Source organism: Phytophthora cinnamomi (genome assembly GCF_018691715.1).
Source record: "Phytophthora cinnamomi strain GKB4 chromosome Unknown Contig53, whole genome shotgun sequence".
Taxonomy (NCBI): Eukaryota; Oomycota; class Peronosporomycetes; order Peronosporales; family Peronosporaceae; genus Phytophthora; species Phytophthora cinnamomi.
Window position 1 is genome coordinate 2,680,790 of NW_027150986.1, and position 21,178 is coordinate 2,701,967.

A 21,178-nucleotide genomic window follows, 5' to 3' on the forward strand; every position below is an offset into this window, starting at 1 on the left:
TGGAATTGGGTGCGCCAGGCGACTGGGAGGAAGCGAGGCTCTGCTGGCGTCGGCGACGTGAAACAAGCTCTCCTTGCTCGTTGTGCTGACTAGTGCCTCTTTATTGTGTTTTTTGTTGCCGATAGACTCGTAACTCGTCACGATGGCTCGTCATGAAAACCCCTTCGATATGCAGATCAAGCTGCTGATGATCGGCGACAGCGGTGCGTGCTGCAGCTACTGAGACGGTGGAGGTGTTGAGTTGAGAGGGATTGCAACGTTCTGATGGTTTGTTTGTTATTTTTATGTGTTTTGTTGCTTGGGGGCTGCCGGAGCAGGAGTCGGAAAGACGTGCTTGCTGTTGCGTTACGCGAACGACTCGTTCTCTCCGACGTTTATCACGACCATCGGCATCGACTTCAAGATCAAGAACATAGAGCTCGACAACAAGAAGGTGAAGCTGCAGATCTGGGACACAGCTGGCCAGGAGCGCTTCCGCACCATTACGACGTCGTACTTCCGCGGCGCGCAGGGTATTTTATTGGTGTATGACGTCACGGACCGCGCGTCCTTCCAGAGCATCCGCAACTGGGTGGGCCAGATCCAGCAGCACGCCGACGTGCACGTGAACAAGATCCTCATCGGCAACAAGTGCGATATGACGGACGACAAGGTCGTAAGCACGGAGGAGGGCCAGGCATTAGCGGACGAGTACGGCGTCAAGTTCTTCGAGACGAGTGCGAAGAACAATATCAACGTGGAAGGCGGCTTCATCGAAATTGCGCGCGAAGTGAAGAACAGGCTCATGGAAGAAGGCGGACCGCACAAGAAGGACAGCGTCAACCTCAACGCAAAACCGGCACCTGTGAAGAAGGGCTGTTGCTAAGTCTCACAGTCAGTTTGCTTGGGCTCGGCGGCGTCAGAGCTGGATAGGTTCGCTCGCTGCTCCTCCACATATGCATCCTGCCTTACTATAGCTGCTACTTCAACTCAACTACTTTTTTCATCAATTATGTTGATCCGTCTTAATACCAGAGCAAATGCTCTGCTTTCTGAAGTCTGGCGAGACTTGAAATCAATAGCTGGATTCAATTGCAAAATGTGTTGATCACTACGCAGGCATCCAGCTCTATTGGTCAGTCTCGCGCTGCCATACGCGCACGGAATTGTCGATGGATGCCGTGAGGACAACGCTCCCATCATAGCTGAAACTGCAATCGTAAACCTCTGCATCGTGACCGCGCAAAACTTGCAGACACTCCCCGGAGAAAGCGTTCCACACCCGAGCTGTTCCATCGGTGCTGGCAGTGAGTACTTGCAGTCCTTGCATACTAAAACACACCTTGTTCACCGCCTTGTGATGACCTAGCAGCGCGCATCTTTTAGTTCCCGTAAGCGTGTCGTAGATATAGGCTTTACCGTCCGTACCACACGATACAACGAGGGCCCCCGATGCATTAAATGCAGCGTGGGTGGCCTCGTGACCACAGTGCTCCTCCCAGTCATAAAGAGGTTTGCCGGTGCGTGCGTCCCACAACTTGCACGTTCCATCGGCAGAGGATGATAGCAATGTGTTTGCTTGGTAGTCGAATGAGACGCTGGAAATTTCAGCGTCATGGTGCTCGATGCAACGGAAGCAGCCACCATAGCGAGTGTCCCAAAGCCTTATGGTGGAATCGCAAGAGCCTGTGGCAACGAGCTTGGTCTCAGCAGAGTCAAACGCTAGACACGACACCTCGGCAGAATGCCCGGAGAGGGTATGCCGGATGGACTCTGTTTCAAGGTCCCACACGATGGCAGATCGATCCACCGAGTAACTTCCAAAGCATCGACTGCTAGCGGCACCAGGAGCAAAAACAGCTCCCACAACTTCCCCGGCATGACCACGAAAAACACCGATAGCCTCTTTTGTCTGTACATTCCACAATCGGCAAGTTTTATCAAACGACCCGGAGAGCAACCGCGTTGCATGTGGTGCATTGAACGTCAAGCTGAACACCACGCCCTCGTGGCCTGTCAACGTTGCGACCTCTTTCTCACAATGTTTGTTGCTGAGAGACAACGAGTTCGCCGCGCATGGTGCATCAAACGGGCGCAATAAGCGGATAGACTTGTCGTAGCTGCTGGTTGCTACAAGTTTCGCGCTCTTACTACAGGCCATGTTGGTCATTGGAAGTTGATGAGGGTACAATGCCGAGTGGATCCGGAACGCGCTGCTTTGCTGGTGGCTTGCGTACACGAGATGTTTGTCCACCAGGCGATGAAGTAGTTCTTTCAGCTTGGTCAACGTGGCCTTCGAGAGCAAGCGCTCCTGATCGATAAGCTGCTGAGCCACCAGAGCAATGTTGGATTCAGCGCTGAGGTGGGGTAGGTCGATGGTCTTGAGCCCCACTCGGCCATCGGAGTGGACATACTCGAGCCTCAGCGCTGGTGGGAAGTACCGCAGATACAAGCGGCGAAGCTGCATGGAGCGCCCAAGGAGCTCATAAGCGTCAGCCTAGATGCGGGGTACGGCTGATGAGTCGTGAAACGGAAGCAGTCGGAAATGTAACTTCTATCGTACAAACAACTTCAACTTGGTCAATGCAAGCACTAAGATAAACGTTGTCTGTAATTAGGAGTGCAGGTTAGTGACGTCTGCTTTGCCACTGGGAAACTCGGATACCAGCCTTGATTGCAACTAGGACGGCAAGTATCGCCGCTAGCACTAGCAGCAAACCGTCGCAACCCAAGGCGAGAGGGTGATCGGCGCAGTTCATATCGTCTGCGCTGAGCTGCTGGAAACTCGCTGATGGTGAAAACTGTGGAGCTGGGTAAAAGTACGCACGCCATGCATCCCACCAGTCTTTCTTGGCCGTATGTCGCGCGTCGTCTTCTTCGCCGTCGTGAAGTAATGTCGGCACGGTGTTCTCATAAATGTCGACGGGACATTGCGGCCCGCAAACTTTCAGGAGCTCGCGAACGATCCATTCCGCTGGGATCTCCCGTGCATCGATGATCGGAGCTGCCATGACAAACTGCAAACCTCTTTTCGCGGCAACTGCAGCTTGCTGGCTGCAAGAATAGCTCACATGTACCCTCCTCTTTCCGATATGGCTTCACTCGTCTCTATGTATCTACCTCCTAAAACACATATATAATATAAGCTGTCAAGGTGTTTGACTCGCACAACTCCCTCCGGCATGAGCGAGGCGTCGTCTTCCCCGCGCTCGGTGACCTCCAGCGCGCCCACATCGGCCTCCGGGCCGCGCAGCGGCGGCCACCACGTGCACCAGACGTTCACTAACATCTCGGCGATGGATATGCTTCAAAGTGCGCGCTCTTCAGTCTGTTTTGCCGCCGCAATTGACCGTACTAACCTCTAATGGATCTGCTCCGAACTCCAGATCTGCCGTTGACCGCCGCCGGCCGCCCCGCGCTCTTCGGCAACGAGGTGGAGATCTACAGCGAGGAGCACATCGGCCTGTACGACCGCACCCTGAAGACGCCGCACCTGCGCGGCCGCTGCTCGGTCACCACGCACCGCCTCTTCTACATGGACGAGACGAGCTCTCCGCCCGTGGCGTTCTTCGTGCCGCTGGAGTGGATCACGCGCATCACCAAGGAGGCGGGCTTCCTGCAGCGCTCTGCCAAGGTGCGAGTGGACATCACCACGCGCACGCAGCCGTTCGCCACGTCCTTCTTGAAGCTGTCCTTCAAAGACGGAGGACGCGACGATTTCTTCAGCCCGCTGGAAGCGTCGCTCAAGCGCAAGGCTTGGAAGGACACGCAGCCGAGTCACCTGGCCGACCGACGACTGGTGAAGCGGCAGTTCAATGCTGCGGATGCAGGCATCGCCGGGATTATGAGACGCCAGCAGGAGGCGCAGAAGGAGACCTCGGAACTCGCGGCCGCCGCCTTCTCCGACCTGGCCAACCTGATGCTGAAAGCCAGAGATATGGTTAGCTTGATTGAACGCTATGTGGACACGCAGAAGGCAGCGGAAGATGGCAGGTCGACGGCGGACAGAGAAGAAGATATCAATAAGCTAAGCTCATTGATGCTGGATATGGGTATCACCAGCCCGGTCACACGCGAGAACTCAGGCGCGGCATACTATGAACAGCTTGCGCGACAGCTTGCAGAGTATCTCGGGGATCACATGCCGCGGAACGGAGGCATCATGACGCTCTCGGATATCTACTGTATGTTCAATCGCGCACGCGGTGTAGAATTGGTATCCCCGGATGACCTGCATCATGCGGCGCTGCTGCAGAAAAAACTCAAGCTTGGATACAGTGTACGCAAATTTCCGGGTGGACTCATTGTGCTGCAAACAGACTCACATCGCGAGGACAAGGTAGCAGAGCGTTTGGCGAAGATGGCACAGAAGTCCAGTTCCGGCTACATCACTTCGACCGACGTGTCGGTGGAGATGCACACTTCATTCCCGCTAGCCTGGGAATATCTGAAGGTATGTTGGTCAGGGTCGATGATTAGCTTCACTCGAGACAAAAGTATTGATTTCTGCACGTGCTTTTATCTTCTCAGGTAGCCGAAGAGCTTGGAGAATTGTGCCGGGACGAAACTTTCGAAGGGACCAACTTCTATCCCAACAAATTTAAGCAATTCGTGCAAGATAATGAGGTCGAGAACTAGGATTTTTTTGTTTAGGGAGGATGTCTGGATAGCGGGGAGGTACTAGCTGTATGACACATGAAAGATAGACGCAGCCAAGTATGCCACCCCAACGCTGCTGTTAACTTATAGCTTTATGGAGTTGGCCCAGCGCTCGCAAAGCGTTAATGCTCGGCTTGGTTCTCTTGCGGCATAGAGTCAATAGCTCGCTGCCTGTGAATGTAGCGCACAGTCTTCAGCACGCCACCTGCCTGAAATTCTGCGCTCTTTGGCATGGCGGGTCCTTCATCGACCATCTTGACCATTGTAGACACGCAAACCAGTTCCTCCTCTTCGTCTTGGCCATCTGCGGTATCTTGTTCCTCTTGCTCTTGGTTGCCTAATTCAGTTGATTGCCGCCCGATTTCAGCGGTTCTTGGTCTCGCATACTGCAGACTTCGATCAAGCGCTTCCAGCATTCTCGATTCAGAAAGCTGGTTATGAAGTCGCCTCAGGAATACCTTCTTCCTCTTCGGGTCTTTCGTGCAGGCAGGGCCGAAGTCATCCGATTTGTTCATATCAATCGGGCTTTCGATTGAGTGTAAGCGGCGAAGATCGAAATGGCAAACGAATTAGTGAAGCGTGGCGCAGGTTCCCCCTGACTGGAACCGACAAAAATAAAGAGCCCAAAATTCTCGGCAATAGCGGCAGGGAAGGAATCTGCTCGACCACCGCACCAATGTGTTTTTGCTGCCAAACAAGCTCGAAACAACTATTGGGCTGTGCCAAAATGCATTGGACAGACCGAGCCATCCACACAGCATGTATTCGTCGCTAGCTGTAAGCTTAGGCGTTGCCCTACTGGGATAACAATCATCTTGACGAGTATCCCTTTACCATAGTTTTCTTCAAATGGCTTGGGCTAGCTGTAACTAACGACCACGGAAGCTACACTGGCAAGCAGACTTTGCACGACGGCACTTCCGGCATTGCTGTACACGTGGGCGCTTAGGACTCCTCTCCTCGCGCTCTTTGTCATCGCGGCGGTACCTGTCTCTATCCGATCCGCCACCGTAGCCACGGTCTCGGCGGTCGTAGTCACGACTGTCATTGCGGCTGTAGCGATCGCGGTCACGGTCACGACTACGATCGCGGTCTCGGTCGCGATTAAAGCTGGAATAGCTTCTACCGCGGTCGTTGTCTCGCGACGTCTCCCGCTCACGGTCACGCTTTGCTCGCGCTTCTTCATCGTCATCTTTCATTTCGAGGCAGCGCTTGCAATAACGCGCGCTCGCACCGCCAACACACATTCCACGCGAACGGCCAAGATCAGGTTTCTTCATAGCCTCGACGCCCTCTGGGCGCTTGTACCATGTTGGAGTCGTCTGGAAACGCTGCGCGACTCGGTTGCAGATGATCTCCATATAGTCATGAATGGCCTCCTTCGACACGAATTGTTCGTATAACTCGTTGGCACGAGCGGCAATCTGTTGACATTTATCGTCGTTGTCGCGGCACCATTGAATTTTCTCTGCTAAGTCTGAAAGATCAGCCTTGATTGGCACGTGGTCTTCAAATGGCTTGAGAACGGGGTAGTACCACATCTCGTCTGCGACGCAGCGTGACTCAACCTTAAGAATCACGCTGCCCAAGCGCATCAGGAAAGCATAACGGTTCGCTGCGCAGTGGCCTTCCACGTACAAAATATACTTGAACTTGGACTGCTCGTAGATCGGGATGAAATGCTGGCGCCCTCCCTCAAAAATGAAGTCTTCGTGACGCAGGAATGTCATGGGCTTGCCAGCAATCTTCTTGTCGCGAAGATTCCAGGTTGTTACTTCAGCATTGAGCAGCGGCACCAATTCCTGATCTTTATCACCAGCAGCATCTCTCTCGGCCTCACCGTTCATTGTGGGATCGTTCTTCCATGTATTCGAGAGATGAGCCAAGTGAAGGCGCTGGTTGGTTTCAATAGTTGTTCCACCACCTGTAGCACTGCCGCGGAAAAACGCAGTGTTTACCTTGTCTTCCCACGGTTTGTAAAACTTTCGGAAGTTGTTTGCTGTAAAAAGGTCGCGCGCGCCTTCAATTCCATGCCTCTTGCGGCCGTTAGCGCCCACATCGCAAAAGCACTCCCAGTCGTTATCGCAATGCGTCGGGTTACGGCACGGACACTGGTCGCAATGAGTATGCCGAAAGGACTGTGGGAACACAAGACCCGTAGCAGCTTCCCAGTCCTCCGAACACGGGAACGGAATGTCTGCGAAGCGCTTCGACACGTAGAAGCTCATGATCGGCGCATATGTCGCGTACAGGTGCTCCGTAAGCGGAATATCATCGTCGGGGTTGCGGTCGTCCTTGTCGAACAGGAATCCGTACGGCTCACTCAGGTTTTCCTGCACCACACAGACGACAAAATTAGCATCGCGCTAGGCCTCCTTAATGCTAACAAATCCGACTCACCTTCAAGTGCGGGTAGTCGCGCTTGTTAATGAAGAACTCGCAGTCTGCGATGTTACGGTACTTGCACGCATCCTCGAGCATATCACGCAACTGGGTGAGAAACTGGTCGCCCCAATACTGCGTCTCGTCCTCCTTGTTGCGGTATCTGCAGTGCTCGTTGCAGATGATGTTGCCGTTGGCCCACCACTTGTTGACGTCCGGGATGATGTTCTCGCGCCGGTAGTAGCGCTGCTTCTCGCGGTAGTAGGCGAACATGCTGCCGTCCGAGCTGTCGAAGGTCACGTTCTCGCCCCAGTTGTTCTCGTAGTCCTTGTTGGCGAACGGCGCGAAGATGACGACGCGGCGGCGCCGGATCATCACGAAGATGCCGCAGCGCATGTGGAAGAACAGGTAGCGCAGCGTGTTGAACGTGGACTCGCGGTTGGTGCGCTGGTGGAAGGGCATGTTGACGCGGTAGTCGACGTCCTCTGCGATGGGGACGCCCTCGCCCTGCGCGAAGCGGTTGTCGCCGCTGACCTCGGGCGCGGGCTCGAGCGGGAACTTGTCGTCGTACTCCTGGATCTTGGGGATCAGGACCTCCGTGATCTGCTGCCAGTCCACGAGCATGGAGAAGACGTGCTGCAGCTTGGGGAAGTCCGGGTTCGAGCCGCGCCAGCAGTGCTTGCGGATGAAGTCCTCGCACTCCGCCTTGGTGGCGAACTTGGGCACGCCGCCGGACGTCTCGGACATGACCACGCGCCGCCACTCGGGCGTCTCCTCGTCCTCGAACGCGAAGATGCCGCGCAGCATCGGACGCTCGTCCATGGTGGCGACCGCAATGGACCAACGCCTTGGCTACTGAGGGAGCGCGTGTGGACCACATTCATCTTGTGCTTTTTGACGGTTTACTTGTGTTGTGTTGTGTTTTGTTTTGGTGAGGAATAAATTGCGTACTTGTTTGAGAGTCCTGCCTGCTGGCAAAGCAACGATACTGCTCCTGCTTGCGGTTGCCAACGGCGATGACGGGACCCCAAGGCTTCAACGAGTCGCGGTCCCGTCATTAAGTTTCTCAGCTGTACCGACGGAATTGTGGGTTCCCGAGACTTGATTCGTGTAAGTCACCTTCGGATACATAGATTTACGTGAGCCTTAGACCAACCGTCTTCGATAACATGGTACCGCGTGCGGTGCCGCGCGCGGATCTCACTGTCCGAGTGCAATGCCTAGCAGCGGTATCATCCGAGCTGTTTCTTATCCATGCTCGTTTGATTCTTAGGAGGGAGGCAATAATACGGCGACTCTACACATCGGTGATCATCTACATGCACAACATTCATGCCTTAGTGCCAAGTCCGGCAACCCTTCCTCGACCAGTGTGTCTCAAGGAGCACTGCAATTGCAGTCGGGAGCCAACAATGTTGGCTGGTCCGCCAAATGGCGATAAACAACAAGTTGTTGTTTATCGCCCGTTGGCGGACCATTTTGCACCCACAGTTGGAGGCCTTTTCTCCAGAGCGGGCCAATCGCAGCGCCAGCAGTCGGGCGACAGTTTTCGATCGGGAAGCCAGAAGCAGCAGCAACCGCGTTACTAAACCTGGTTCACTTCCAATTCGGCATAGCGACGCGATGAGCCCCACCGAGCAGGACACGCTGGCGTCGCCCAGCGTCGCGGACGTGGTGGCTGCCGCGCAGCAGCAGCAGCAGCCCCAGCTGTCCCAGCCGCCCTCGAACGCGGGCTCCTCCGTCTTCGACACGACGGCTGGCGCCGGCCGCGGGTCGACTGCCCCCTGCGGTCGACCGCGCCTGGCGTCCTCGGACTCCGTCGACTACTTCGGCTTCCTGCACCACAACCCGGACGAGGATATCTACGTGTTCGAGGAGCCGCCCGAGGTGCACGTGCTGGGCGGGCGCTTCGAGGAGTCCTGGCCCACGCGCTACGTCGAGTACGACGTCGAGGTACGGACCAACTGGCTGCAACGTCCATAGAGCACGGCGCTGCTGGCGGGACTAACCTGAGCAATATGCTGTGTGATCGACCAATTGCAGCTAAAGTACAAGAACTTCAAGTGGAAGGTGGAGATCCCCAAGTCGTCCATTTCGAGTCTCTGGTTCTACATCAAGAGTCGACCCCACCTCAGGCACGCGCCGTCAGCGGCTGCCGCCCAAATGGCAGCGGAAGAGCGTGCGGAGCATGGCGCTGGCGCGTCCGGCGTGCCGGAGGCCACGCACGCACCCAGTGAATCGAGGTGGCCGCAGCTCCGCAAGCTCTTCTTGACGTCTGCGGACAAGTCGGTTGGCCCCGAGATGGTAGCGCTCGTGCAGCAGCTGCTAGACACGGTGGTGAAGATCCCCAGGTTGTTACGGTCGCCGTACGTGGCTGCGCTGTTCCAGGTCAGCAACTCGACTTTTGACGACGAGATGGGACGCACGTCGGTGCGCGAGGGCTGGCTGAAGACCCGCTTCTGGCTCAAAGGCAATCGCGAGAACGTTCGCATCAACCGCGCGTCTGTCTCGTGGGACAACGAGTGCTTCAACTGCATGTGCGTGGTGAAGCGCGTGAACTTCCGTGCTAAGCGGTTGCGCTGGGTGTCGCTGAAGACGTCGAGTATTGCCATCTTTGACTCCATCGAGGACACAATCGCTCGCAAGGCCTTCCTTTTCGACAGCAAGTTCAACATTGAACGCGGCCTTGCTACAACGGGGTCCAGCACGACACTGCTGGTCTCGAACGCTACGTACGTTCTTCAGATGGAGGCAAAGTCGAAGCAAGCGCTTCTCAAATGGGCCAACGATATTCGTCGCATGGCGGAGGCCTCCAACTGGTCGCAGGCTCACCGTGACGGATCGTTCGCCATTCCGCGTAACCCCGTGCACATGACGTCTTTCGCGCAGTGGTATGTTGACGGAAGCAGTGCGTACGAAGCTATTTACCACGCCATCCAGTCGGCCACGAAGGAGATCTTCATTGCGGGTTGGTGGGTTTGCCCGACCATCCATTTGCTGCGTCCTGCGGAACAGTATCCCGAATCTCGACTTGACCTTGCGCTGCAGAAGAAAGCGGAAGAGGGAGTACAAGTCTACGTGCTCATGTACAAGGAGGTGTCTGTGGCACTGACCCTGAACAGCATGTTCTCGAAGCAGGTGCTAAGCAAACTGCACAAGAACGTTCACGTGCTGCGCGACCCCGACTTTTTGATGAAGCAGCTCGGTCTGTGGTCGCACCACGAGAAGATTGTGAGCGTTGATCAGCGGGTGAGTTTTGTGGGTGGCCTTGATCTGTGCTTCGGACGTTGGGACACCCACAGTCACGAATTGTTTGATGAGCCTGGCAAACCAACGGATTTCGTCGGCAAGGACTTTTCCAATCCACGCGTCAAAGACTTCGTCGAAGTTGATCATCCTGATGAGGATATGATCGACCGCAATGTTGTGCCTCGCATGCCATGGCACGATTGCCACTGCCGTCTTGAGGGCCAGCCAGCTCGCGATGTGGCACGCCATTTCGTTCAGCGCTGGAACTACTCGGTGTCTACTCGCAAGAAATCAAGAAAGCTGCACCACCTCGTGCCCATGAAAGATTACCCGGTGACAATCATTGACAAACGTGGACCCCAGCAATTGACCAAGCGGCTTCAGAAGGCTGTGCATGCCGTGCGTGCCATGCGTGGACTGTCGAGAGCGCGTGCTAACACCGACAACCGTGGGTTCAACAGTGATCGACGGATGGCTCGCATGTTGAGCAGCCAGAACGAGTCAGGCAATATGCCTATCTTGCAAGAAGATAGCAGCGATATTATGCTTGACTTGCCTGATGGCGGTGATGACAGTGACGAAGCTTTTGAGAAACACAAACAGCGAGTTGCTGCTCGAGGATACCGCGTGAACACGCAGATTCTACGGAGTTTGTCCCTATGGTCAGGTGGTGTGGCCACGGAGCGCAGTATCCAGAATGCGTACATTCGTCTCATCGGATCAGCGCAGCACTTCGTCTACATCGAGAATCAGTTTTTTGTATCGGGCCTTGAGGGAGACCACGGCTGTTCGAACCGCATCGCCAATGCACTGGTGGAGCGCATTCGGCGAGCGTCGGACAACAACGAGAAATTCCGTGTGATTGTGGTGATGCCGCTCTTGCCTGCATTCCCCGGAAAGCCGGACGACAAGGATGCCAGTAGTTTGCGTGGTGTGATGCATTGGCAATACCGCACAATCTGTCGCGGCGAGCACTCGATTTACCAGCGGCTTTACCAAGAGCTAGAGGACGACGACCCGTTCAAGTACATTGCCTTCTATGGTCTGCGGAACCACAGTACCCGTGAGGGAGCCCAAGCTCAGACTGAGGAGGTGTACATCCACAGCAAAGTGATGATTGTTGACGACCGAGCTTGCATTATCGGTTCCGCGAACATTAACGAACGCAGTATGTGCGGCGATCGCGACTCGGAAATCGCTGTGCTGGTGGAGGACCACGAGATGGAGGAGGAAATTGCCATCGCCGAAGGTTCGTACAACGTGGGCAAGTTCGGGCATTCGTTCCGCATGAAGCTGTTCGAGGAGCATTTCGGCATCAAGCCAGGCACGCCGATGTACCACAAGTACCAAGACCCGGTGAGCAAGGATGCGTGGTTCTCCATGCAGGAGCAGGCGATGAGCAACCACCAGATCTACGACTCGGTCTTCGGCTGTCTGCCGTCGGACAGCGTCACGAGCTTTGCTCAGATCGACTCGCACATCCATTCTGCGCAGGGTCTCGACACGTCGGGCCGCGGCGCGGACGAGGCGGTCGCCGCAGCCATGGGAAGCGGTATCACGGATGTCACTAGCAACAACGAAGACCACGGCCGCTCGTCGTCGTTGAGTGATCGAGGAGCCATGTCGCCGCAGGGCAGCACGAGAGGGCGCAAGTCGGTGTTCAGCGGCGCCATGAACGTGAACATGAAAGAAAGCTCGCACATCGCCCAGAAGAAGCACGAGCTGAGCAACGTGCAGGGCCACATCGTGTACTTCCCGCTCAAGTTCCTCGTGGACGAGCAGCTGGAGCCCAAGCTCTTCCCTGCCGAGCTCTTCCAGTGAGCGTCAAACAGTTACCCTTGTTTTCTCTCTCTCTTACGCACAACCCACACTCTCCCAGTACATACATGCACTTGCGTTCACGCAAGTAGTTGGTGTTGGGGGCTCCACGGCACTAACGATTGAAGATACAGCAACGGCGCCCCCGCATTGAATGAACGACCATTTTTTGATCGACATCGTTGTGCTCCATACATGTATTCACCCCGAAGTATCGAGCTGCAAACGCATTGCAGGCGCCTCGGATTTGCACCCGTAGAAGCACGTCCGCGGTGGACATGCCAGTCGCGCCGAGCTTTCGATCACTGAGACGAGATCGGGCGCGCCCAGCAAATGCTTGGAGCGGCAGTGCGGGGCTGCCGCATTGATTACTGGTGGCGCCAATAAGTCGCGAGGCCGATGCCGACAGAGTGCGACACAGTGCCGCCCGCATCCGCGGCCCGATGCGTGACCGGTTCGCGACCGCTGCCCGAGCCTTGGGGCCGTGCTCGCCGGGCAGACTTTCGCCGGCAACGCGCATCTTGGTGGCCCTCCTCCATTGACGACAGCACGCAGAAACAGGATTCCAGGGCAACGGTGCTCGCGCCGGCGTCAAGCAGCGATTTTTTAGGGCGTCAAGCCAAAATTTCAACACGGAACTGCGCGACCGAATAGCTTTGCAAACCGCATCTCTGACAAACAGCGCTCGGTATGGAGATGCCATCGCGTATTCCCTTTCACTCATAATAAACCGGCGACGTCGCATTTCATACCTTTTCGGAAACGTGGCGAGCGTCAGCCTGGCCTGGCGCATGCAACTTCCATCGCGCCTATACACTCGCAGGCGTCACAACTGAATCGCCGGCCCAGGCCGCACTGGGTCATCGCTCGCTCGCACGCACGGACACCGCAGAGCGTGAGCTTATTCCCCCTGCTGCACTCAGAGCGCAGCGCCAGACTCGCCATTTCTCCTTCGCTCCGCCTGCCGACATGGGTCTGAAGAAGTGGCTGGGGCTCGACGTCTCGGCCGCCGGTCGCAACGTGAAAGGCGACGAGGTGGACGAGCCGCTGGTCTTCGGCATCCCGCAGCGACAGCCGCAGCACCCGCAGCAAGCGCGCAGGGAGCAGATACGGCAGCAGCGAGCGGAGCAGCACCGCCGCCACACGGCGTGGGAGGCGCAGCAGGGCCAGAGCCGCAGCCCCACGTACGCGCCGACGCGCCGCAGCGCGCCGCTGCAGAGCCGACCGGACGCCTACGCGCAGCAGGAGCGCCGCTTCTCCACGGCGTCGACGGACCGCTACGTGGACGCGCAGTACGACAACGACACGATGACCACGATGGTGACGGCCGTGCAGTCGCCCCCGCCGCCTCCGCTGCTCGACTCGGACTCGGAGGACTCGGACGTGTCTGTCGGGGCAGACGACGACGACGACTTTGCTGCAAATATGCCGTCCCCAGCGCCGACGACCAGATCGGCTCGATCGCGGACCACGACCGCCGCGTCGCCGATGGGCTCGGGCTCGCTGGCATCCACGCCGCAGCGCAACAGCGTCAAGGACAGCTTCCGCTTCTCGTGGATGAACGTGCTGGGCCAGTCGTCTAACTCGGAGATGGGTCAGAGCGCCATGGCTCAAGTGGCGGAGGAGGAGGAAGCAGCCGAGGCGGCGGGACGCAACAGCAACAGACCGGGTGGTCCAGTGCCCCGCAACACTGCACACAACCCAGATGTAGCTCTGCGCCCCCAAGACGACGAGATGGGCGTGGTAATGCAAGGCTGGCTGGAGAAGTGCGGCCAGCAGTTCAAGACGTGGAACTGGCGCTTCTTCGTGCTGAGGAATGACGGCGTGCTGTCCTACTACGCCGATGAGACTCTCAAGAAGCTGAAGGGCTCGATGGATATTGGATATGGCTCCAAGGCAGACGTGTCGGTGCAGGCCAACGCCATGGACAAGAAGTTTGTGTTTCTTATCTCGACGCCGCAGCGCAACCTCATGATCTCAGCGCCGTCTCAGCGCATGATGACCAAATGGATCGCTCGACTGCACGCGGCCGGTGCCGTGCCTACCCAGCCTTGGGACCCGCTGCGCAAGACGGTCAAGTTCTACGTGCGTGACACGGAGTGCAACCACGAGTGGAAGCGCTATGACGACCCTACGTCCTACATTCACATGGAAGGATGCCTGCTGAAACGCGGCCATGTCAACAAGAACTGGAAGAACCGCTTCTTCCGGATCGAAAAGGGCGAGCTGAGGTACTACACGGAGAACCAGAGCGAGCTAAAGGGGTCGGTGCCGTTGAAGGACACAATCGTGAGTCCGGGCATGGCGCAGTGCCCTGACGGACGGAAATACTACTTCGTGCTGACATCCAAGGATGGCAAGTTCGAGATGCACTTGAACGCGCACAATGAAAATTCCATGCATCTCTGGATTGAGGCTCTGCAAGAAGCGCAGACGGCACTTGGCAAAATGGCTGGCAAGAAGGGTACGGTGGCGGGCTTGTCACTTGTGGTCAAGCGTGCCGAGGAGATCCCGTTGGGCAAGATTGGCGTGCTCTTCAAGCGACCGGAGGACATTGACATCGAGATGCAGAAGCGCACCGAGGCGCTCATCGTGGCGTCGAGCCCGAGAAACCGGGGCGTTTCTGTGGGCAGCCAGCTGATCTCCGTCGAGGGCCGCAGCATTCTTCGCGAGACGTATGCCGAGGCACGCAAGATCCTGCGTGCGTCGTCGTTCCCTCTACAGCTCGAGTTTCTTCTGCCGCCGTACAAGCGCGGCGTGCTGATCAAAAAGTCCCGCTCGGGCTTCGAAAACTGGAAGAGGCGCGTGGTCATCGTGACGAACGGCGAGATCCACTACTACAAGGAGGTGTCGTCGTACAGCAACGGCAAGAGGGCCCCGGCCGAGCTCAAGCACCGCAAGTCGTTCTCGCTGTACGGCTGCTACCTGAACCTGGTCCACTTCCCCGGTCGCGACCTGTGCATCGTGGTGGCGCGCTCGCCCTCGGACAAGCTGGTGCTGCAGACGCGCACGGATGAGGAGCGCATGGAGTGGGCCAGCGTTATCTACTGCAGCATCCGCATGGTGTCGCAGGGAATCACATCGGGTCACATCGAGAACCTGCAGCTGGAGCAGTCGCGGCTGCCGTCGAAGCACGACTCCTCCGACCTGAAGGGCAGCTTCAAGGATTCCGACCAACTCGAATTCTAAATCAACATACGACAACACCGCGCCGACGGCATGCACTCACTCTGAAGTGACAATGTTCATGGTGACCATGGCCGAAGTGCCTGCACACACCCACCGTAACGTAAATCAAGCAGCGCAATTTATTTAAAAGTTTCTCATGCAAAGTATCGTTTCGTCATCTACATACTGAAGCCTAGACGCTTTCTGCCAAGAGGCATAACCGCATTCTGAAGCAAAAAAAAACTACGACGTGGTAAAAACTTCAAATTCGCGATCCGGCACCAACTCGCCGTTCTACTCGACATCCTCGTGGATCAAGCGCGCCCAACGGCACCAAATTGCTACAACCTGTCCGCATCCTGCCCAGCATACCACATAGTGCATGCCAATACAGAAGTGATTCCTTCCAGCACTCGACGCTTTTTCCACTAATTCAAGCGCCAGCCAATCGCTGATTTTCGCGTCTCCTATCCCGATTTCCGATTGGTCGAAATAGATACCAGCGGCGCCGCTGCGATCCTTTGGCCTCCCCTGCGGGCACACACCCAAAAAGTCGGAGAGAGAGAGTGGCGAGCTCGGGCGAGTCCCCCCTGCTTCCTCCCGCCCCTTTGCGCCTGCTCCAGCGTAGCCCCGAGCCAGGTGCGTCGACTCTGTGCAGGCTGCGAGCGCGCTGCGGTGAGCTGACGGCCGGTGGCCCTGCGTGGGCTATTGAAATTAACGTAACAGATCGGATTAACGGCGGACAAATGGCGACGGCAGCGGCTGGTACGACTGCGAGCTAATATTATTCCCCACGAGGGGCGTCCGAAACACCTCTAAAATATGATATTTTATTGTTATTATTACTGTCACCTGCAGAAGACAATAGCCTGTACCCGATCGCGATCCTCGTGGACGAGCTCAAGCATGAAGACGTGCAGCTGCGCCTGAACTCGATCCGCCAGATCCGCATCATCGGTACTATTATACACTGCAGCACTACCGCTCTCTCCTTGCTGATTCTGCTTTAGAGAGGTTAACCACGCACCTGCTTCCGGTTTATGGCACGTTCGTTCGAATCCAGCGGAGGCGCTGGGCCCCGAGCGCACGCAGAACGAGCTGCTGCCCTTCATGAACGGTATGCAGTGTTTACTCCTACCAGTGCTCGAGCTACGGTATCGACTCTTGACAACTACCTCTTTATCCTGATAGACTCGCTGGATGACGAGGATGAAGTGCTGCTCGTGATGGCCGAGGAGCTCGGCGACTTTGTGGACGTGGTGGGCGGCCCGGCTCACGCGTACCTGCTGCTGAAGCCATTAGAGTCGCTGGCGACCGTGGACGAGGCCTCGGTTCGTGACATGGCGGTGCGCTCGATCTGCAAGGTGGTGGAGGCGATGGAGCCCGATCACGTGGCGGAGCACTTTGTGCCGGTGCTCCGCCGTCTCGTCACCCGCGACTGGTTCACGTCGCGCATTGCATCGTGCAGCCTCTTCCAGGTCGGCTACGCGAGACTTTCGGCTGAGATCCAGGCCGAGATGCGCGGCATGTTTGGGCAGCTTTGCCGGGACGACACCCCTATGGTGCGGAAGGCTGCGTCCGCTGCGCTTGGAGGCTTTGCGTCCGTTATGGACGGACCCAGCGCCAGCGCTGAAATGCTGCCGCTGTTCTTGGCGCTGGCTACGGACCGCCAGGATTCGGTCCGGATACACACGATTGACAACGCTGTCGCGCTGGCGCGTCTGGTCCCCGCCGAAATTCTCCCAACGCAGGTGCTTCCGACCATCTTTGAGACGGCACGTGATGGCTCGTGGCGTGTGCGGTGGTCCGTGGCCAACCGCTTCCCGGAGATCTGCGAGGCGTTGAACGCAGAGACCATCAATTCGACGTTCTGCGACTCGGTGGTTTCGCTGCTTGAGGACAATGAGGCCGAGGTACGCACTGCGGCTACATCAAAGATCCTCGGCGTTGCACGGCTCCTGCAACCACAGCGAATTGTGGAGAAAATCGTACCTTGCTTTCAGCGTCTTGCGCGCGATATGTCGGACCACGTGCGTTCTGCTCTGGCTGCTGTGGTGATGAAGATCGCTCCATTCCTGGGTCGCGACCTTACAATTGAGCACCTCCTGCCCCTCTTCCTGCTTGTACGTGATTATTGAATGTATATTAGCTGGAACCAGTTACCTAACCTGCCTCTGTGTGGTGCAGCTACTCAATGACCAAAATTCGGAAGTGCGTTTAAATGTCATCTCAAATCTGGAAGAGGGCAACAAGGTAAGACGTATTGGAGTAGGGATCAACAGTCGGATACTTGTGTAATTGGGATGATGTGTGTCGTTGAGTAGGTGATTGGAATCGAGCTTCTGTCGCAGTCACTCCTACCAGCTATCGTGCATCTTGCGGAAGATCGTCAGTGGCGTATTCGTCTGGCGATTATAGAGTACATTCCGCTGCTAGCCGCTCAGTTGGGACGCGACTACTTTGAGGAACAGCTCGCGGAGCTCTGCATGTCGTGGCTCGTGGATAATGTATTTTCGATCCGCGAGGCGGCCACGATCAATTTGAAGAATCTGACGGAGCACTTCGGCGTGGACTGGGCACGGTCGAGCGTCGTGCCGCGGATCTTGGCCATGCACTCAAACGCGAACTACCTGCACCGTCTGACCTCTTTGCACGCAGTGAAGGTGCTGTGCGAAGCGATGACCCCCGAGACGATTCAAACACTCCTGATCCCTCTGGTGGTGGAGTTGGCGCAGGTATGGATTGATCTGTGTTGTTGCAGGCCAAACCCGGCAGTCATTAGCAACGTACTTACCGCTACTGCTGTTGTTGTGTAGGATCCGGTTCCAAACATCCGCTTTAACGTTGCAAAAACATTGGAGGTACTGGGCCCTAAAGTAGACGCGGAAGCGTGTGCGAGCACCGTCACCCCTTGCCTCACGGCTCTACTGCAGGATGGCGATGCCGACGTTGTCTTCTTTGCGCAGCGGGCGCTCGCTACGCTCGGCTAGTTTTAGGTAGATATCGCCTGTATCTCATTCTCGAAGAAAAGACAGACAACGCACTGCGCAATAAACTCAACATATACATCGAAGCAAAGCATTTGCTATTGCTGTGTATTTAGTGCAAAGTAGCGTTAAACCGTTCCTCGTTGTTCTGTGTTCCTAGTACGAAGCATGGTGCCTCATGAAGTCGTACACGGCGTCTGACACCCACCATCTCCAGAAAGTCTCAAACGAAATCACACTTGTTTTTTTAGCCTCAACCCGCATGTGAGTCTTTTTGTCGTTTTGTTGCAGTTGCCCCCACATTTCGTCCAATTCACTGTTGGATAAAGCGTCGTGCATACCCAGCTCCCCCGCTAGTGCTTCCAGCTGGCCCTTCACCAGCAATCCATTAGCATCAGCAACCTTTTCAAATGCTGCTTTCAGTTTTCTCCGCTCGCTGTCAGCGTTGTTGTCGCCATCCGATGCACGTTGGACCATTAGCGCTTCCATCCGAGCTGCAGCGTCCGCATGGTGCTGAAGTTTTCGCAATTTCGATGTCTGCGTCATCAGGAAACGATTAGTCAAGTAGATTTGTGGTTTCTCAAGGAATACAAAACTACCAGAATCGCCTCGGTTGCTTCGTCTTCAATGTTATAGCAGAGTCGAATGGCCTCTGCGTATGCAGCCATCGCATGTGCATGGTCCTACAATCTCGCTCGAGGATAGTAAGTATAGTCAGCTACAGAGTGGTGTCTGAACGAACGTACCCCACAAAACGTGAACAGCTCCCCCGTTTCAATCAGCACCTGCACTTCTCCTTGCATGGCTAAAGAACTTCTGGCCACCTCAGGAAGCTACGTGCAGCATCTGTGATCAATGCTACTAAAAACGTAAAAGCAAGCAGTCGAGGCATACCTGATACAAACGCCGAGTTTTCTCGAGCATATCAAGGTGGGTTGAATGCATGGTCTGGGCTGGGTCGACAGTGTCGTCATCCTCATCATCATCTCTAAGCGGAGCAGGAATCTGACGTTGTTGGTCAATCTGCCAGGCTGTACGCTGAAGACGAACTAAGCAGAGCCGACATTCTGCCGAGCCGCAAAATCGTACAACGTTAAACCTGGATTTGAACTTCTTGTCGTTAACAGCACTTGTACAAACCTCCAAGACGGAAGATGATTTGTGGTAGATCGATCGATTCGAAATCCGCGTTCTTCGTTCTGCCGATCGCGAGCAAGAGCTACTATGTCGTCATCAATCTGAAAGGCTACCGCCATGGGAGGGGTGGGGACCAACGTACCTCGTATTTCGTTATGACCGTCTCCAACTCCCGTTGTCTTTCACGAACGCCAGGCTTCAGCACACTGGAACCCGGTCGTAAGACGACCATACGTCCTGCTACTAGTTCAACGCCCCTCGGCTCTACCAGGATACCAATAATGTCGGTTTCTCAAAATACCAAGCCAAAATCCCAAGCCAAATCCCAACGACCAACTCTTTCCATTTCAAATGGCCTACTACTCTATCACTGAAGAGACGAAAATGACTACGTGTACTGCTTGAAAGGATATGTTGCGCGCGCCTTGCTTTAGAGTGGGGTTGAGCTGGTAATGCTTAATTGACCTCATCATGTGGTCGTGGATGCTGCGCGTCGTCTTTCATAGTCAGGGTCGTCTGTGGGTAGCTCGAAACGGCAAAGCGGGCACGAGTTATGCTCCTTGAGCCAAGGCAGAATGCAATCTGGGTGGAAAGAGTGTTCGCAGGGTAAACGGTGCACCTCGTCATCCACGGCAAAGAAATCCTTGCACACGGGACACTCCGCGCTGCCATCAACATCGCTCTGAGTGATCTTCACCTTTGGCAGCTTTTCCACAACCTCCTTAGCTGCAGGAGGAGCTCCATGCTAGAAATTGAAAATTACATCATTAACTTGTCAGCTTGATTTCCTCATAGCCCAGACAGAATCACGGCTCATATATCTTACCCGGTTGGGATCATTCTGCATAAGTTGGTTAATCACATTGGCCATATTGCCAAAAGCGTAGTCACCTGGGTTGCTCGCCAGCATAGGAAACATGCCTCCCAGAGCATCCAAAAGGCCCAACGGGTCCCCACCTTCTCCGGACTCACTGACGAAAAACTCCACGGGGTTCCCATTGCTGCTCATGAAGCGCGTACTGCGCCCAGCTGCGCCCGACAAAAACTGAAACAAGCTGTCCAAAAATGATCACAAAATCCCACACTGTCAGGTATCTCCCTACCAAAACTCGCCGTGCCTCATCTACTCACTCCGGAAGCGGCGGGGGGCCGTCTCTTCCTTCATCTGTCGCTGGAAATCGCGTTGCTCGAACAGTAGGTCTGCCCATCGCAAAAAAAAGCAACAACAAAAAAAGAATTTGTAAAAACGAACTTTTTCTCGAAATTCCGTTGCCAAAAACACAAAGCGAAAAAAGAACATGAACGCTTTATACCGCGGTAGTGGGCGTGTTCCTCCGAACTCGTTGCGGATCTCAGCGCGCGTGTTGCCTTCTGTGGAGGCCGCAGGGAGCTGCGTCTGGGTTTGCGTGTCCTCCGCCTGCTCCGCCTGAAAGTCCTGCGGCGGATCGTCCTAATCCGGAGAAACAGAAGAGAAAAACAGGTTACGAAGGGCGAGTGAACTCCTCAGTCCTGCCGCAGAGACCGCACTGACCTCCTCGATCTCCTCCACGAAGTTGCCGCCGCACCGCATGCAGCACACCTCCTCGCTGGGCTCGTCCACGCGCGTGCTCACGGCGGCGGCGCACTCGTGGCACCAGAAGCGCGGCGCCTCCTGCTCGGCCGGCGTCGGCGTCATCGTAACTCTCGTAACTTTCTGACTTGATAAGAAGGGCTCAGCCAATTGGGCACAAAAAAGAGGAAAAGTTTTAGGTATGGGTTTGGGCAATTTCTGAGATCCGTAAATAAAAAAGTTGGTGCAC

The 21,178-nt window shown here is 55.8% G+C and overlaps 8 protein-coding genes across 9 annotated transcripts; 5 read left to right on the plus strand and 3 right to left on the minus strand.

Moving 5' to 3' along the window:
- Positions 1-142: 142 nt before the first annotated feature.
- Positions 143-865, plus strand: IUM83_00782 (Ras-related protein Rab-8A; the record flags this gene model as incomplete). The annotated part of the gene is made up of 2 exons (XM_067924582.1): positions 143-203; positions 318-865. 2 exons carry the CDS (start codon positions 143-145, stop codon positions 863-865), a joined length of 609 nt encoding a protein of 202 aa, XP_067789131.1.
- A 2,296-nt stretch (positions 866-3,161) lies between these two features.
- On the plus strand, positions 3,162-4,617 carry IUM83_00783 (putative vacuolar protein-sorting-associated protein; the record flags this gene model as incomplete). The annotated part of the gene is made up of 3 exons (XM_067924583.1): positions 3,162-3,291; positions 3,366-4,432; positions 4,510-4,617. 3 exons carry the CDS (start codon positions 3,162-3,164, stop codon positions 4,615-4,617), a joined length of 1,305 nt encoding a protein of 434 aa, XP_067789324.1.
- Positions 4,618-5,507: 890 nt separating this feature from the next.
- Positions 5,508-7,842, minus strand: IUM83_00784 (Endoplasmic reticulum protein EP58, contains filamin rod domain and KDEL motif; the record flags this gene model as incomplete). 2 transcript variants are annotated; one of them, XM_067924585.1, is made up of 3 exons in its annotated part: positions 6,208-6,219; positions 6,435-6,971; positions 7,039-7,842. In XM_067924585.1, 3 exons carry the CDS (start codon positions 7,840-7,842, stop codon positions 6,208-6,210), a joined length of 1,353 nt encoding a protein of 450 aa, XP_067789321.1. The 2 variants fall into 2 exon arrangements, with proteins under 2 accessions (XP_067789322.1, XP_067789321.1); XM_067924584.1 differs by having other exon boundaries at positions 5,508-6,971.
- An 801-nt stretch (positions 7,843-8,643) lies between these two features.
- On the plus strand, positions 8,644-12,090 carry IUM83_00785 (phospholipase D, Pi-PXPH-PLD; the record flags this gene model as incomplete). Its single annotated transcript, XM_067924586.1, has 2 exons — positions 8,644-8,973; positions 9,064-12,090. The coding sequence occupies 2 exons, from the start codon at positions 8,644-8,646 to the stop codon at positions 12,088-12,090; spliced, it is 3,357 nt and encodes a 1,118-aa protein (XP_067789099.1).
- A 966-nt stretch (positions 12,091-13,056) lies between these two features.
- Positions 13,057-15,276, plus strand: IUM83_00786 (pleckstrin-like domain-containing protein; the record flags this gene model as incomplete). The annotated part of the gene is made up of 1 exon (XM_067924587.1): positions 13,057-15,276. The coding sequence occupies one exon, from the start codon at positions 13,057-13,059 to the stop codon at positions 15,274-15,276; it is 2,220 nt and encodes a 739-aa protein (XP_067789101.1).
- A 725-nt stretch (positions 15,277-16,001) lies between these two features.
- IUM83_00787 (protein phosphatase 2) lies at positions 16,002-18,245 on the plus strand (the record flags this gene model as incomplete). The annotated part of the gene is made up of 8 exons (XM_067924588.1): positions 16,002-16,020; positions 16,114-16,212; positions 16,319-16,372; positions 16,447-17,168; positions 17,259-17,378; positions 17,443-17,508; positions 17,580-17,990; positions 18,072-18,245. The coding sequence occupies 8 exons, from the start codon at positions 16,002-16,004 to the stop codon at positions 18,243-18,245; spliced, it is 1,665 nt and encodes a 554-aa protein (XP_067789100.1).
- Positions 18,246-18,398: 153 nt separating this feature from the next.
- On the minus strand, positions 18,399-19,611 carry IUM83_00788 (E3 ubiquitin-protein ligase RING1; the record flags this gene model as incomplete). The annotated part of the gene is made up of 6 exons (XM_067924589.1): positions 18,399-18,779; positions 18,842-18,925; positions 18,989-19,075; positions 19,137-19,309; positions 19,383-19,461; positions 19,522-19,611. 6 exons carry the CDS (start codon positions 19,609-19,611, stop codon positions 18,399-18,401), a joined length of 894 nt encoding a protein of 297 aa, XP_067788819.1.
- A 224-nt stretch (positions 19,612-19,835) lies between these two features.
- Positions 19,836-21,054, minus strand: IUM83_00789 (e3 ubiquitin-protein ligase ring1-like; the record flags this gene model as incomplete). Its single annotated transcript, XM_067924590.1, has 6 exons — positions 19,836-19,895; positions 19,999-20,124; positions 20,206-20,434; positions 20,511-20,579; positions 20,693-20,829; positions 20,911-21,054. 6 exons carry the CDS (start codon positions 21,052-21,054, stop codon positions 19,836-19,838), a joined length of 765 nt encoding a protein of 254 aa, XP_067789103.1.
- Between the last annotated feature and the right edge of the window lie 124 nt (positions 21,055-21,178).